At 41.2% G+C, this 16,614-nt stretch overlaps 1 protein-coding gene across 2 annotated transcripts in view; it reads right to left on the bottom strand.

The window, feature by feature from the left end:
- UBAP1 (ubiquitin associated protein 1) overlaps positions 1–16,614 on the bottom strand; it is a 34,965-nt gene that overhangs the window by 12,116 nt on the left and 6,235 nt on the right. The window contains exons 2-3 of one of the 2 annotated variants that reach the window (XM_072993005.2): positions 4,023–4,129; positions 2,142–2,266 (exon numbers count right to left, since the gene is read on the bottom strand). In XM_072993005.2, coding sequence (XP_072849106.2) covers positions 2,142–2,266; positions 4,023–4,056 — 159 coding nt within the window. In that variant the 5' untranslated portion in view covers positions 4,057–4,129. The remainder of the gene's footprint in view (positions 1–2,141; positions 2,267–4,022; positions 4,130–16,614) is intronic. The other variant, XM_020796435.3, reaches the window with a different exon arrangement.

The following is a 16,614-nucleotide window of genomic DNA, read 5'->3' as shown; positions in this document are numbered from 1 at the left end:
CTCATAACATTGCACAGGAGGCAGCAACAAAAACCATCCCAAAAGGAAATGCAAGAAAGCAAAGTGGCTGCCCAGCGAGGCCTTACAAATAGCAGAGAAGAGAAGGGAGACAAAATGCAGCAAGAGGTGGCAAGAATACACACAGGAATTACACCAGAAAGATCTGGATGTCCCGGACAACCCAGATACAGCCAAACCTCGACTTATGAACGTCCCTAGTTACGAACATTTCGAGTTACAAACAGCTCCGTCTGCAAAAATCTGGATTGCCTTGCAAATGGAGCTTCGACCTACGAACGAAAAAAGGCAGCGAAAAAGGGCGGGAAATTCAAACTGTTGGTGGCAAAGAGGCTGCTACTTTGTAGCTCTTTTGCCCCAACAGTTAGAACAGGGGGTCAGAGAACTTTTTTACTTCTGCGGAGCAGGAGGAGGAAGCCGGTGCACTCCATTCCCATCCCTGGCACGGGTCTACTCATGAGTAAGCACCGCCGAAGGCGTGGAGGTAAAGTTCTGCTTTTTCTTTTTAAAAGAGTTGATCTGGGTCGGTTTTGGAGGGTAGGTTTGGGCTGGGGGGGTTATGTTTCTGTGTTGTTTTGTTCGTAAGTCGAGGTACCACTATACTGTGGTTGCTGACCTCGAGCCAGACATTCTGGAGAGTGAAGTCAAGTGGGATTTAGAAAGCATGGGTAACAACAAGGCCAGTGGAGGTGATGGCATTCCAGTCGAATTTTTTAAAATCTTAAAAGACAGTGCTGTTAAGGTGCTACACTCCAGATGCCAGCAAGTTTGGAAAACTCAGCAGTGGCCAGAGAATTGGAAAAGATCAGTCTACATCCAAATCCCAAAGAAGGGCAGTGCCAAAGAATGCTCCAAATACAATACAATTGCACTCATTTCGCACGCTAGCAAGGTTATGCTCAAAATCCTCCAAGGTAGGCTTCAGCAGTATGTGGACCGAGAACTCCCAGAAGTACAAGCTGGATTTCGAAGGGGCAGAGGAACTCGAGACCAAATTGCTAACTTGTGCTGGATTATGGAGAAAGCCAGAGAGTTCCAGAAAAATATCTACTTCTGCTTCATTGACTATGCAAAAGCCTTTGACTGTGTGGACCACAGCAAACTATGGCAAGTCCTTAAAGAAATGGGCGTGCCTGACCACTTTATCTGTCTCCTGAGAAACCTATATGTGGGACAGGAAGCAACAGTCAGAACTGGTCATGGAACAACTGATTGGTTCAAAATTGGGAAAGGAGCACGACAAGGCTGTATATTGTCCCCCAGCTTATTTAACTTGTATGCAGAACACATCATGCGGAAGGCTGGACTGGAGGAATCCCTTGCCGGAAGAAATATCAACAACCTCAGATATGCAGATGACACCACTCTGATGGCAGAAAGTAAGAAAGAATTAAAGAACCTCTTAATGAGGGTGAAAGAGGAGAGTGCAAAAAACGGCCTGAAACTCAATATCAAAAAAACTAAGATTATGGCCACTGGTCCCATCGAATGGGAAGATATGGAGGCAGTGACAGATTTTACTTTCTTGGGCTCCATGATCACCCAAGAAGCAGGGAGGAAAGCAATGACAAACCTAGAGAGCACCTTAAAAAGCAGAGACATCACCTTGCCGACAAAGGTCCGCATAGTCAAAGCTATGTTTTTTCCAGTAGCGATGTATGGAAGTGAGAGCTGGACCATAAAGAAGGCTGACCGCCAAAGAATGGATGCTTTTGAATTGTGGTGCTGGAGGAGGCTCTTGAGAGTCCCCTGGACTGCAAAGAGAACAAACCTATCCGTTCTGAAGGAAATCAACACTGAGTGCTCACTGGAAGGACAGATCCTGAAGCCGAGGCTCCAAGACTTTGGCCATCTCATGAGAAGAGAAGACTCCTTGGAAAAGACCCTGATGTTGGGAAAGTATGACGGCAAGAGGAGAAGGGGGACGACAGAGGATGAGAGATGGTTGGACAGGGTCATCGAAGCGACCAACATGAAATTGACCAAACTCTGGGAGGCAGTGGAAGACAGGAGGGCCTGGCGTGCTTTGGTCCATGGGGTCACGAAGAGTCGGACACGACTTAACGACTAAACGACAACAAAAACTTCTTGGCGAGATCTGCATAGGACAATTTAAGACTCACCTGGGCTTCCCTCACAAGCTGTGGAGAGTCCGGCAAACAAAAGCCAATGGGCAGTCCAACTTTGGCTGGTGCTTTGAACTTGTCTCCTATCTTGAATGGGACATCATCAATGTAACTGAAGGTCCCTAATGGGAGAGAGTAAGAACACAGTGAGTCGCGCCCATCTGTCAGTGTAAGCGCCCACTTCTTCCCCTCAACGCTTCTGCCTTGAGTTAAGAGCAGAGGTAAAACACTTGGCGCCCAGCCAAGATGGAAATAATTTGCAGGAAGACCCTCTCAGGCTCATTCCTCAACATTAAAGAGGATCTCAACTAACTGGCAGATTAAAATGAAGCAGGAAGGAAGTCATAGCAAACAAACACTAGACCAAATGGTCTTCATCCCCTCAGAATGGTTTCTGTATTATTCTGCTTCTCCCCCTCATTCCTCAAAAACTGCAATGCTGAGCCTGACGGAAGTTCCTACTGGACTTGAAAGCTCATCTGTGTTAATTTTATAATATAATATCTTTCTTGGGCCATTAAAATAGTAATTTTAGATATTATACAGCCTGGTTTTTCCAAGACTAAAAGAATTTTCCTTTTTTGACGGCAAACCATGTGGCTTACATCACCAGTAGTTGTAAGCTACTTAGGCAGCCGATACCAGTCCTTTGCCTGGAGAGAATGGCCGTCTGCGTACCTGCATGAATTCCGCCCCCCAACAACATTTTACAAATTTTGTTTCTAATTTAAGTAGAGAAAAATAAGTTTTCCTGAAATTAATGAATGCTTACATAACAAAATAAAAGATTGTTGTAATTCATATCAGATTCTCTTTTCCCTTTTCTCTGTGTAGACAGACACAATATGAATTAGTGGGACTGTATGCATCCTGCAGACCTCACTTGTGTCATGTTAATGTCCCTTGCATGAAAACAGTCTGTTATTGTTATACTAATTGCATTTATTGGAAAGAACAGCAATACAATTGCAAAGATTGCATTCAAGACAATAAGCTCTCAGTGGCCATATCTGCCACCCCCCCCCCCAGTTTACATTCAGCAATTGGCATATCTTCCTGTGGTACTTTCACGAGATCTTAAGGACTCGTGGTAGTCACTCAATGTTCTGACTGAACAGATTATTGTTAAATAACTAGGCAGATCCTGGTTTCCAGTCAATCTTCCCATCTGATTACCAGAGATGGTGCTCCATCACCAGCCACAGACCCAAGTCAAAGATATAAGAGATCTGGGAATGGGTTTCTTGCCGTGATGGCCCCACCTCTGGAATTTGCTCCCCAAAAACAGCACCAATCCACCACTTGCTTTGTGTTTTTTTTTTTTTTTTACACCAGGAGAAAATGTACATACACTTTTTAGGATAGTTCATGTTGATGGGGGCATTTAGCTAGCTTTTAATGACTCCTCTAACCTTCCATTGTGCCACGCTGTACAAATCTTTATAACTTTTCCTTGTAAGTCATTTGTAAGCCTCTTTGAGACACAAATCGCACGACAGTAGGCCCACTGAATCAACGGGGATTTAGTGAGTCAATTCCTCTGTAGATGTCATTGGTTCAAATGGGCTTACTCTATGACTTGCCTTAGCATGGTAAATGGCAGTTAGAGCAGGACCATTTGAATCAATGAAACTTACAGAGGAGCTGACTCACTAAATCCCGTAGTATGATTATGCTAAGCAACAAGGTTTTGCCTGTATACGCCTGAAAATAGGTTACATGCTGAAATACAAAAAACCAAAAGGCAGCTTCTCTTCCTCAGCAACATAAATTGCTATTCACAAAACCCCTCATCGAATCAGACAGACTTTGGAGAACCTGACCCCCAAAAATGGCCTCTCAACCTGTCCAAAGTTACAAGTTTCACATCTCACTTACCATGAAAGTCAGACCCTGACTTCCTAGAAGCCATTTAGAACCTGAAAGACATTGAAGACAACAGCGTCAGTGTGAGACCTTCTCCCGTTTCTCTTTGTCTCCCGCTTCTATCTCCAAACAATGGGAAACAAAGGAGTTAATTTTAAAATGTTTACAATTACAGCAATAGTTGAGCTGAATATTTTACAACAAATACTTAAAAAAAAAAACAATATTCACAGAGTAAGAAATGTCATACGTTCAAACTGGATTCCGAAAAGGAAGAGGCACTAGAAATACTACTGCAAATATGTGTTGGCTACTGCAGAATACTGACAAAATTTCAGAAGACAAACAGTGGCCAAAATCTTGTTCTATGCATGCAGAAAGGTTATATGACATTACCAGTGGAGATGATTTTCTGTAATTAAAAGTGTCTTCTTCCATTCCCCAGCTTTTCTGAGTGGCAAGTACTGTATACTGTTTAATTGTATGAACATTGTGAGGACCATGGGGTGGAAGAAGGAAGTCTTTAATTACCAAAAAATCTCTGCCAAGAGATGATGTAAACAGTGTGGTTGCATAGCTGCCACACATTTTTCTGTTTTCTGTGGAGTAGCAGGCCATTTAGGAATTCTTTAGGTTTTAATATAAAACATTTTGTAAAAAAAAAAAAAAGAGAAGTTATATGAGCTTAAGACAAAATCAATAAATTCTCCCCATATGTCTCCAAATACGTCTCTGCTAGTCACCTCCTCCTAACTCTTATACCTCATGCAAGTTTATCATTAATTGCTCTATCCCAGACTTCTCTATACCATTCACATAAAAAAAATATTATGAGCTGTTCCTAGCAATAATAAAGCTTGCTGCTGTTAGCAAATTGGAAATTAATTGTCTAATTGTCCAATTACTTATCTCATTTTCAAATACTGTTAGAAGTGCTATTTTAGGACACAGACAGCTAAACTTAAATTGCTTGTTTAATTTTTCCCCTTAAAAACCAATGGCCAACATTTCAGTATATACTTGCATTCCCACCACATATGAAAGTATGTGCCTATTTTCTGGCACCTTCCCCAGCACATCTTACAATCATGATCATTTATCTGATTATGTTTCACTGGAGTTAAGTACCATCTCCAAACCAACATAAAACTTCTGCTGATCCTTGATTTCAATATTCTAGTGTTCCATATATTTTTCCAGCATTTAAACTTATTTCTTCTCCCATATCAAATTCCAATAACAATATTACTAACTCCTTCTGATCTTTTGTTTCCAATATTAGATTATAAATTATACATACTATACTGCCTTTTTATCACTCTTGCTTTCCTTTGTAGTAAAATTTTCTCTCATTTAGTAAACTTCCTATATTTACCATTTCATTTTATCCAACCCTCAGTCCACCATTTTAATTGAAAAATATTATACCAAGATACTGTGTCGTGATCTAACACTGGTTTTATTCATACTTTATTCGTCATCCCCCCCAAACTTTCCTTTATTCTAAAGCTTTTTCTTAACAAAAGTGAGAACTTCCTCCTCTATCAGACAAACTGGACTGCAAATATTCTGAAAGCATTGTTTTCTGAGCAGCTGGGATTTCCATGTAACTAACTGTTACATGACACCAGTTCCTTCTTACAAACACTATGAAGTATACTTTATACACGTAGGTGCTCCTTTCTTCCAAAGTGGACATTATAGCTTTCGAGAACACTATGAAAACTCAAGTGCCAGAACTGCTGTTCCGTCAGAAACAAAGGAGGAGCTCAATGAGCGACAAACGCATCAAAGAAACATGTGAAGACCTGTGGGTTGGGTGGGGAGAGGCTCTGGAAATCACGTTCCGTGTCAGGTCAGATGAGGACCCATCTAGTTCAGCACTGCCTCCTCCAGCTGGCAACGTCCCTCCAGCAGAGGTGCTGTCTGTCCATCACTTGCTACCTGATCCTGAACTGGAAATATCAGGCATCGAACCCTGTTAATCCTACAGGCATGTCCTCTCCCAAGTGAGTTACATTTGCCCGCCAACCCTGAGCGCCTGAAGGCACTTCGAAAGTAAAAACTAGTCTCCTGAGGGGATTCTGCCACTTTACCTGATATTTCATGAGTGTGTCTGTCTAGTGGACACTTATTGCTGCATAGACAGGCTCTCTCCTTTTACTAACTACACACCGGTGTTAAAACTAAAACTTGCCAATTTTACCAGATCTCAGTTAGGGAAATAGGAATTCTGCACATGCTAAACAATCACATCTTGGCCTTTATTGTCTAAAATATATGGGAGAAGGGGAGGGGGAGAGGAAGCAGGATTTTTCATTTGCTGGTATTTGTAACAATTACCCCTTCCCCAAAATTTACTTTCTTCCAATCCGCCTCTAAAACTAGTTTTCCTAGTCAAAGACTGGAAAGAATCAGTAGGTAAAGGTAAGAAGCTCTCTGCCTGTCACTCGGCTCCTTCCAAGTTTAATGAAAAGCGGACAGGGCTGAACTAACCGGTTCCACCAATTCATCCTGAAGTCCACCCCTCTCCTTCCCTTGCTGTTCATATTCTTGAACAGGCATCCTTCATAGAAATAATTTTTCCTCTGCATTAATTAAGTGCCTAATATTCAGCCTCTCCATTATACATTTAACTAGTAATTGGATTTTGTTCAGGGAACATTAAGTCAGACATTTTATTGCCTTCAGACCACCTTGCCAAGTCATACTAATGACTTTATTTAACCTTCAGTTTTATTGGATGTGTACAGCGAGCCAACATTGAGCAAAAAAATACCACTACAAGCCACAGCTACAGTTTCCTTAGGTTAGCAATCTCCTGCACGATGATAACCACACCAACAACATACTCAGAAGTGGTTTACCCTTCCCTTCTTCTGGGTGACTCTGCGGCTGTGCAGCTTGCCCAAGGCCACCCAGGCTGGCTCTTCTGGGAGGAACAATAGGGAATCAAACGTTCAACCTCTGGCTCTTCAGCCAGATACTTAAACCGCTGTGCTATCCTGTCAGCTAGTACTTTAAGGAAAACATGCAATTAATTTGCAGATTATTATTCGGTAAACCTGGGGTCCCTATCCCTGAGAAGTGACCGGATAATAGAGGCAAATATTATAGGGGACCAGTACCCTTCAGATCGAGCTCATAAGCTTCCTAGAGGCAATAGGGAGGGGGAATAATACAGATATTTGGTTCTACCCCACATTCACAATGCAGGTAGTGGGAATACTTTTCCTGTTTCTGTTATCTTATGAAATATATCAGCTACTCTACTATCTAGCAGGCACTGACTGGTCAACTCAGCTAATTCCAGAAAACAGATTCAGTGTTTCCTGCCCACATCTGGTATGCAACTGAACAAAAGCTAGCTCTGTTCCAGCCACCAGAAGACAGGATCACAGGAAGTTAGTAGACTGTTATTTGCCCACTGCAATTAGAACAATGTAAGCAAAACTACCATACAGTAGCAAATCACACATTAGAAACCGGCGGCATTCTCAATAACGAAATATCTTTCTTAAAGGAATGGCTCTCAAGCAAATGGACGGCCAGGATCTCATTGGGTTGGTGCAGTGCAACTCATGAATCACATATAGTATCCGGTGTGCAAAACTGTGCCAGCTGCCTATCACATGCTGAGACACAGACTGGTTGCGTAACCAGGCACGCAAAAGATGGCAAGAAAACTACAAACGCTGCCTGCATGATCTCATTTTTGCACACAATGTTTAGCAATAGGATTTAGTCCAACATATTAAGAACCGGGGTGTAAAGCCATGCAATGTATTTTTATGATGTACAACTATGTGCAACATATGGAATGTTCAATCATATTTAGCAGGTTGTGTGGTGTTATCCATGTTTTTTATGATGTACATCAAAGTAGCTGACAATTTTTCTCATTAACTCCATCCACTGCCCCCTATTACAGCAGTTAGAATGTTAGACTAGAACTACAATGGAAGAGACTTGGTTTCAAATTTCCACTCAGTTAGTTGACTTGTATGCCGCTCGCCCTCTGCAAGAGTCTCCGGGCAGCTTCCAACATCCATTAATACAGTTCGGTTAAAAACAGATGCACTAAAAAACATCTATACTCTACAAAAGGAAAAATGAAAACAAAACAATCTACAAAAACAATCTAGATCCATGACTCAATTAGAATTAAAACCTTCAATTAAAAAAAAAACTTCTGGAACAGGAAGGTTTTAACCTGGTGCCGAAATGTCAGTAACGTCGGCACTCTTCGGATGCCATTGGAGAGGGCCTTCCAAAGACCAGGGGCAGCTGCCGAAAAGGCCCTCCGCCTACAGGCCACCCCTCTCACCTCCCTGAGGGACGGGACTTTCAGGAGGGCCTTCTGGCTAGATCTCAGTGGCTGGATAGGCTCATAGGGAAGGAGGCAGTCCATCAGGTATCCAGGGCCCAAGCCATTGAGGGTTTTATAGGTCAAAACAAGCACGTTGAATTGGGCCCGGGTAGCAACGGGTAGCCAGTGTAACCTGGCCAGAATTGGTTGAATATGGGGAGATGCAACCCCATTCAGGTCAGGGAAATGGCCCTTTAACCTGTCCGACGAACCACCCATTAACAGCACTTCCGTCTTGTCTGGATTAAGGTTCAAATTTTTTAACCCTTATCCAGTCCATTCTCAGGCCCAGAGACGAGTTCAGCACAGAAACCGCCTCACCTGGATTGGTGGAAAATGAGAGATAGAGCTGAGTGTCATCAGCGTATTGCTGACTCCTCAGCCCAAACCTCCTGATGACCTCTCCCAGCGGTTCCATGTAGCTGTTGAACAGTTATGGCCTTTGTTCAATTACTCTCTCTTAGACTTGCCTCCCTCCTAGGGATCCTTAGCATGGCTGTGTGCTCAACTTCCAACAGAGCCAGTTAAAATCAGTATGTTAAAGTGTATGCAGAATCTAGAGAAAGTGATAAGCTTCCAACGATAGGAAAGACTATGGACAAAAATATGTAAAATTTACTTCAGGTCAAACCTTAAGAGAAAAGTGGTATAAAATGCATTATCGATGGTATATAACTCAAAGAGGTATAAAAAAATAAATTAATTAAATTAAATTAAATTAAATTAAATTAAATTAAATTAAATTAAATTAAATAAATAAATAAATAAATAGGACAAAAGCTATTCGGGTCTCTGCTGGAAGTGCCAAGAAGCTGAAGGCTTATACTACCACATGGGGTGGACTTGTAAAAAGACAAATAAATTCTGGAAGGACCTTCACTCTGAAATGCAAAAGATTCTGAAATATGAATTTAAAATGAAACCAGAGACCATGTTCTTGGTATTAACACCAGATAATTTGGGGAAATCTTCACAAGAACTTTTTAATTACACGTTGACCGCAATTAGGGTGGTGATGGTAACAAAGTGGAAATGGAGACATGGCCAACATAAGAAGACAGAAGAGATAAAATGTTTGAATTTGCCACAATGGCAAAACTCACAAATTTCGTAAACAGAAAGTTAATTACAAGAATTTGAAAGAGTGAAAAAACTATTTTGACTATTATAAATAATTAGAAAGAGTATAGAACCAACTTTGCAAAAAAAATATAATGTGAAAACAGTAATATGAATAATATGTTTAGAATAATATCTATAGCATAGATGTTAAAATAAAAAAGTAATAAAAACTATGTAAATGGACTGTCAGTTGTCCTTGATATATATGAAATGTATGAACATTTTTTTATCTGTAGTCTTTTTTGTATTTCTACATATTTCACAATTTTAAAAAGAAGAAAAAAGAGGGAGATGCTACTGTGCATGTTAGTTGCAAGGTAAACATACCATTCACAGTTTAAGTTCCAGCTTTCATTTGCTCTGTACAGCTTCAGTTCATAATTGCATACTGACTACAATGATTATGAATTTTTGTGCAAGGAAATTATATACATAAACGAGTCTACAAAGCAATCACTTGTTTTACTAACCACTTGAAAAACCATCTTGTAGCAACTACAGAAGCATTGCTCTGGACTTTGACTCAAGCCTTGCTTGAGAATGTCATTGCTGGCTCAAATATAAAGCTTGGATCCAAAGTTTTCGTAATATTATACTGCTTGCCAAATGCTGTACCCATCTATTGTTACGCTACTGAATTTTATAAAAGATGGGGATGGGGACAACGTACCCTCTAATTTTCAGCTCCATTGGGTGGGGCTCCACCTCTTGCACGTGTGACTTCGCTCCTGTGTGCGTGACTGTGCCCCCTCCATTGTGACTGGAACCTAACGCAATCACTGCACAGAGGAGGAAGAAAGCTGCACGCAGGGAGGCAGAGACATGTGCACGCCCCGCTTAGAGGGAACCGTGGGCACGGAGCATGGAATATTTTTTCCTATGGAAGACCAGAATGGAGATGAACATGGAGAGGATCCCACAGGTCTGACACATTAAGTAAATATAGTATATTCAAACCTCTTAGATGGTGGCCATCATACTTCATTATTCCACCATACTGCATGAATCACACCTACTACTATGCAGGTCATGCACAAGCCAGCATAGGCATCCTTCAGTCTTGAGAGAGATCTGGATGGGAAACTTTGAGTCATGTATTATATGGCTTATATCATGGGCTTATATTATTAGATTAGATTAGACATCCTTCAGTCTCAAGAAACTATGGTAACGTGCTCTGAATAGGTGTCTTGGAACAGCGTCTAGTCTGAGAAGGCCAATTCGAGAGTGACAACAATCCCTTCCACACTGAAGACAAACACAATCTGTCCCCTGTCCAGCTCTTTGATTTTGCCCAGCTTAGGGCGGGCGGTAGCTACCTAGTTAGGTGAAATGACCTTTCCCACCATCGGAAGTAGCCCTTGGCGTCATGCTCTACGCAAATCAAGCAAAGACTTATAACTGGTAACTGCTACTTCCTGTGTTATTTCGACACTGTATGCAAAGCTGGAGTGTCCTCTCCAGAGCACAAAGCCTGGGTAAAATAATATGGAGGATAGGCTGTTACCCAAGCAGCAAATCGCCCCTCTCCATGTTGCTGAAATAGTCCAGTGGAAAGGCAAAAGCTAATACAACTGGTTCCAGCATCGTTGCAGGAGTTGTCAGAAAACTCCTGAAGCCTTTTCCATTGGTGGATATAGCCACAAGGCAGTGGAGGTTTGAAATTGGAGTTTTCCTTCTCCTAGATGGAGAACAAGGCAGGTTAAGGTAATAAGAGCAAAAAGGTGTGGTACAGTACTGGTCAGCTATGCAACAGAAGGGAAAATGCTCAAGTTGTGAGTATCGCACTTCACAGCAGTAATCTGCACAATTCACAAATGACCATACAAGCTCAACAATAGGCAACAGGAGAACATGACTGGGTCCTGTATCATACTATCAAGAGGACACAAACCTGAAAATTAACGAATTCAAGTGATTGTACATGAAACATTTATCATCTGAAACAAGATGCTCAAGCTACTGGTACAGGAAGATTATGTGCATGAGTGCAGTGAACCACCTGTTCACCAGGTGTTTTTACAGTATAGGCATATTATGAACCTCTAGTAGCTACAAGCAGACTTCAGATCTTCAACAGCAATTGAGGAATTTGCTCTTTTATACTCAGTACCATCATCTTCCCCTTCCCGGTGCCACAATTCATTTTAATATAACCCACCCTAACCTAAATTTTAGAAGAATCCATACAAGCTCCTGACTTTTAGGCCCATTTCAGAATTGTGTCTTGCTACAAAGCAAACTGTGAGTGAGCTCCCGTCACTTCTCCCAGCTCCTGCCAACCTAGCAGTTCGAAAGCATGTAAAAATGTGAGTAAATAGGTACCATCTCAGTGGGAAGATCACAGTGTTTTGTGTCTAGTTGCTCCGGCCACGTGACCACGGAAACGGAAACAGTCTACGGACAAATGCTGGCTCTACGGCTTGGAAACGGGGATGAGCACCGCACCCTAGAGTCGGACACGACTGGACTAAATGTCAAGGGGAACCGTTTACCTTTTTACAAAGCAAATTACAGGATTGCCATAATATTTGCCAGGGTACATTTCAACACCTTGGGAGAAAACGGTAAGCCCTAGTTTAGGGCATTAAAAGCTTATCTTCTATATACTACAGCTATTTTGTTACTTGGGGAACTGTAATGTATTTCATACACACTTGCATTGTGGTTGCATTTTCAATTTAACAACCAAGACAGAAGATTCAAGAACAAAACCACTTATCTATTACTGTTTTGACTTGTCTCTTCTTTCAGAACTTACTGAGCTGTGGATTAATTATTATTATTATTATTAATATTATTTTGACGCCACTTTTGTACTGTCCTTTTACCGAATGCCATCCAATGCCATTAATCTGTTTCTAAAAACTATTCAGTGCAGCTTGCTGCATCAACTCAAGGATCTGTAACTTGGGATAGTAATCCAACGTTGGCATAAGAGGATTATCATCAGACACATTTCTACCCAGCCCTTTATCCAAAGAGCTCAGGAGATTCTCATCTTAGAACTGCAGAGCTGGAAGGGACCCTACGGATCACCAAGTTCAGCCCTCATCAAGGCCAAACCACTGAGCTACCCAGCGGCTCTCTTGTGTCCTAAGAATCTCCAGGACAGGTTGAGAGACGACCAAACCTGAGCAATGATTTTAGTCTAGATTTCTCTGGCCAAGTACATTAAATTCATATATTTTAAATAGTTATATTCAATTTTCCTGAGTAAAAACCTCAGAGTACTATAACATAGTTTAAAATACAAAGTGTCAAGCCACAAAAGAATAATTAATTACTGGCAGTGATCCTCTACACAACATCAGAATAGAACGCAAGGCCCCTCCTGAGACCATACACAGGAATCCACAATGGAAACAGGCCAGCAGCTCTTCTTGGTGTTGGGTTCTATGAGTCAACACAAGTCATCCCCTCCACCCAACAGAGCCAACATGTATAAAGGATTTGACCCACCCAGGTTTTGTTCAGTGTTGAAGAAATAAATAGGACAAGATCCTGTCTACTTATCAACCCGTCTCAGGATCCTACCCTCCTCTGGAATTGCACAAACTCCCTTCAAGCATCCTATAGCCAACAGGGAGACCTGCCCACTTGTGAATGACTACTGAGTGATTACCAACATCGGTTTGTGCAAATGGGAGGCGATTGTCAAAAGCCCACCTGATGGGAGGTCCCCTAAGTCTGCTTCCTTCATTCTTCCTTACAGGAACAACAAAAAACAAATCACTAAGTGAGTCTGTTTCAGCAATCACGCACATCACAATGAAACTCCCTCCTTAAGAAGGCCTGCTCTATTTCTAGTGTCTTTACATAAACAAGAATTCCTCTTGTAAGGCATTTTAGCCTACTACGCTTTCAGGTTTTTTTTCCACAAGGAATCTGGATTGGACCGGTACTTGCTTTTGTTTGGTTATTAGTAAGCAACATTCCCTCTAATTTTCAGCCCTGCTGGATGGAGTCCTCGCCCCGTGTGCATGTGAGATTTCATCCAAACCCAGAACTAAACGGGGGTCAACACCATCTTAGAGGGAACACTGCTAGAAGTGTAGCCGGATTTGCCCACTAATCCCACCCTTCATCCCAATGCATCATCCCTCTCTCATCCCAACGTCTCCTGACTCCGTGTGAGGCTTTTTGCACACTAGTCTTTTTACCCCCACAATTCCAGTGCTGTACTCACTCAGCCAAGCAACTCACCCTAGTTCTCACATAGCAATGAAGCTCCCTATCCAGTAACAGTATTCAATAACAGTATTGACACAAATATATTGTTTGTGAGAGTATTTATTTATTTTCTATTGAAATCTCTCTGTGCCAGAATGTATCACCCAAATCAATTTTTGACAACACTGATAAGACAAAGTTGGCAGAGATCTAAACAGATGACACACCACAGAATCATAGAATAGTGGAGTTAGAAAGGGCTTATAAGGCCAATAAGTCCAACCCGCTGCTTGATGGTAGCCAGAGGAAAAGTTATTTCACAGCCTGCAGTTTATACAGAGGTCTTGACAAAGGGGTCCAGCAAAAACCTATGTTGTGATGTTACAAAATACTAATTACCAGTGGCATAACTGTGCCTCTGGGGAAACCCATTTAAAATATAACCCACCCACTTATTTAAGTTGGAAAACACAGCAGTATCTATGAAAAATGTCATACTTCTTGCACCGACAATTTGTTATTTTAGGGGACAAAACAACCAACTTTAAGAAATATTTATATTTATTTATTAAATACTTGTCTAATATTTTCGTGCCTCCCAAAAGGAGGTTCAATAAAATAGATAAAAATCGCTAGTTAAAAAACAGGTTAAAAACAGCCATTCCAAGAGCCAATTTTAAAACCATTCTACACAGAACAATATAGTCTTGGCTGCTCTCCAACCTTCCATGGGGGACGGAGACAGCCCCACAAAATTAGACAGTGGAGGCGGGCTGCAGAAAACGACATCCTATTCCTTTATTATTACACTGTTTCTTAAATGTTCTTAGATATCTGTTAAACTGTGTTAACTTCTTGTGCTGTGTACGTGCAGTTTAAAATTAGAAATTAGCAAGATTTGGGCGTATTGCTCATCTCCAATACATACCTTATCAATGTACATGGTATTAGATCATCAGAACAAACCTGATTAAGCCCTAACACAACTCAATGGTGGCTCAGGGGGAAAGCCTTTATTTTTGCACTCCTAAGAACTTGTAGATGAAACACAGGGCAGAATATCCCCCAAATGATAAAGGCTATGTAATTCAAGCCTGTTCAACAATAACAGATTATTTTCCGCAAGTCTTGCCTCATTATCATGAGTCACTACTATGTTTAAAGCAGGGCTACAGCCCTAATTAAAAACATCCTTCCAAACAGCATCATTCTTGTAACTTGAAGCTGGGATGAAACCAGCTAGATGAAATCCAGATCTGCGGCCAGAGAGAAAGTTTTGTAACCATCAAGTGTATGCCCATAATACCAAGGATACCCACTGCTTACTGATATACCCCCCAAGGAAGGAACTGAATTAAAATAGATAGAAGACTGAAATAAAGACTTTTAATGAGAATTGACATCCTACGGTGAAGGCAATATTAAAAGTCAGATGGCATTTAGGCTTCCAATAAAATGCAGTGGGACCAGCCACAATCCACTTGCGCTAGCCTGAGAGATCATGAGACACTGCCTCAAGAAACATTCAACACCGCAGTAATGCCCTCCACACTTAAGCCCGCAATAAAGTCTATTTCCCAGATCATTAAGAGAGAATATAGTATGAATAGGCAAAACTAATTGCGAACACAATGACATGGAATAAGTATAACATTGCTATAAATCCACTGTTTACTCTCTTCTTAGTGCAAATATGCCAGGCATAAAGTAGACAGTTCTCAAGGACATGTATGAACTCCTTTCTGCCCACATACACATGTACGGTGTGGACCAATGGCAGCGGACCAAACACCCTTCACCCAGGTTGCCTAATACAGGCACAGGCAATTGAAGCCAGCACAATTTTTAATTATGTGTCTTCAAGGAAGGAAGAGAGCCTTCAGTCAGTCAACTTTAGCAGTCATTCCTAAAATGAGTGCAACACTCATGTAATTCCTACAATTATATATTTATAGCTACACAAAGCACAAAAGGTGTTGCTTGAAGGCTGTCTAAAAGACAACATAAAATCCATGGGTTGGAGAAGGACTTGATGATAGTCATAGAGAGTTAAGGGAAGGCTTAACTATCCTACTGTGAAAGCAGGTTTTGTTGAAGTCAATGGGATTGACTTCTGAGTGAATGTAAGGTCTGTGCTGCATGTCACAATGTACACAACAAATTCTACTTTGCTATTTTTATTGTCACAATTACTGGCCATTGCTCAGACTGCTCCCAGTGTGTCATGCTGGGAGTGGGTGAACTGTTGATTATAGGCTTCTCCACTATGAAAAGCAAATGACAATCTCAAGTTCGGTCAACTGCCTAAGAATACCATTCAAAACAGCTCTTAGTTTTTGGAAAAAAAGGGCAAGATCTCACTTTTTCCAGCCACACCTAAAAAATTAAAAATCAAAAGGAAAAAGAAAATATGAGCCATTACCTAATATAAACAAACTTTAAAATTAGCTGTCCTGTTGCTGAAATAGCAGTCTCCAAAGGGAATCCTGGCCTCAATGGCACACTCCACTTCTATAATATTCCTTTCTGAGGAGGACAGCCAATGGTTAAGAATCCAATGTCTTCAGAAGGGGAAGATGTTTAGCTCGTAATAGGAAAGGGCAATTACTGTCAGAGCTGTAAGGTGCTATGAGTCAGCTTCTCATGGATGGCAGTTTATTCTGTTGATCATGCATAAAAGACACTTCCCGTCCAGCCAGGTAAATGTGCACACTCTGTACATTTCTTAGCTCCAAGTATGATAAGAACAAACTCCTGCCCAGTAGAACCACTTTTATTTTGCATTTCACATTTGAAATTGAGTAACAATATTAATTTGATAAGATTCAGCTCACTTTGCCTAGCAGGCATATACCTCTGGGGCAGACAATCAAACATTCATTAATCCCCAGCAACCCCCATGCTGAAAATTATTTTAAAAGGGAAAATATATAATAAAAC

Source organism: Pogona vitticeps, chromosome 2 (assembly GCF_051106095.1).
Source record: "Pogona vitticeps strain Pit_001003342236 chromosome 2, PviZW2.1, whole genome shotgun sequence".
In the NCBI taxonomy this organism is placed as follows: domain Eukaryota; kingdom Metazoa; phylum Chordata; class Lepidosauria; order Squamata; family Agamidae; genus Pogona; species Pogona vitticeps.
Note: the sequence above shows the minus strand (reverse complement) of the source record. Positions and strands in the feature narration are given on the sequence as shown.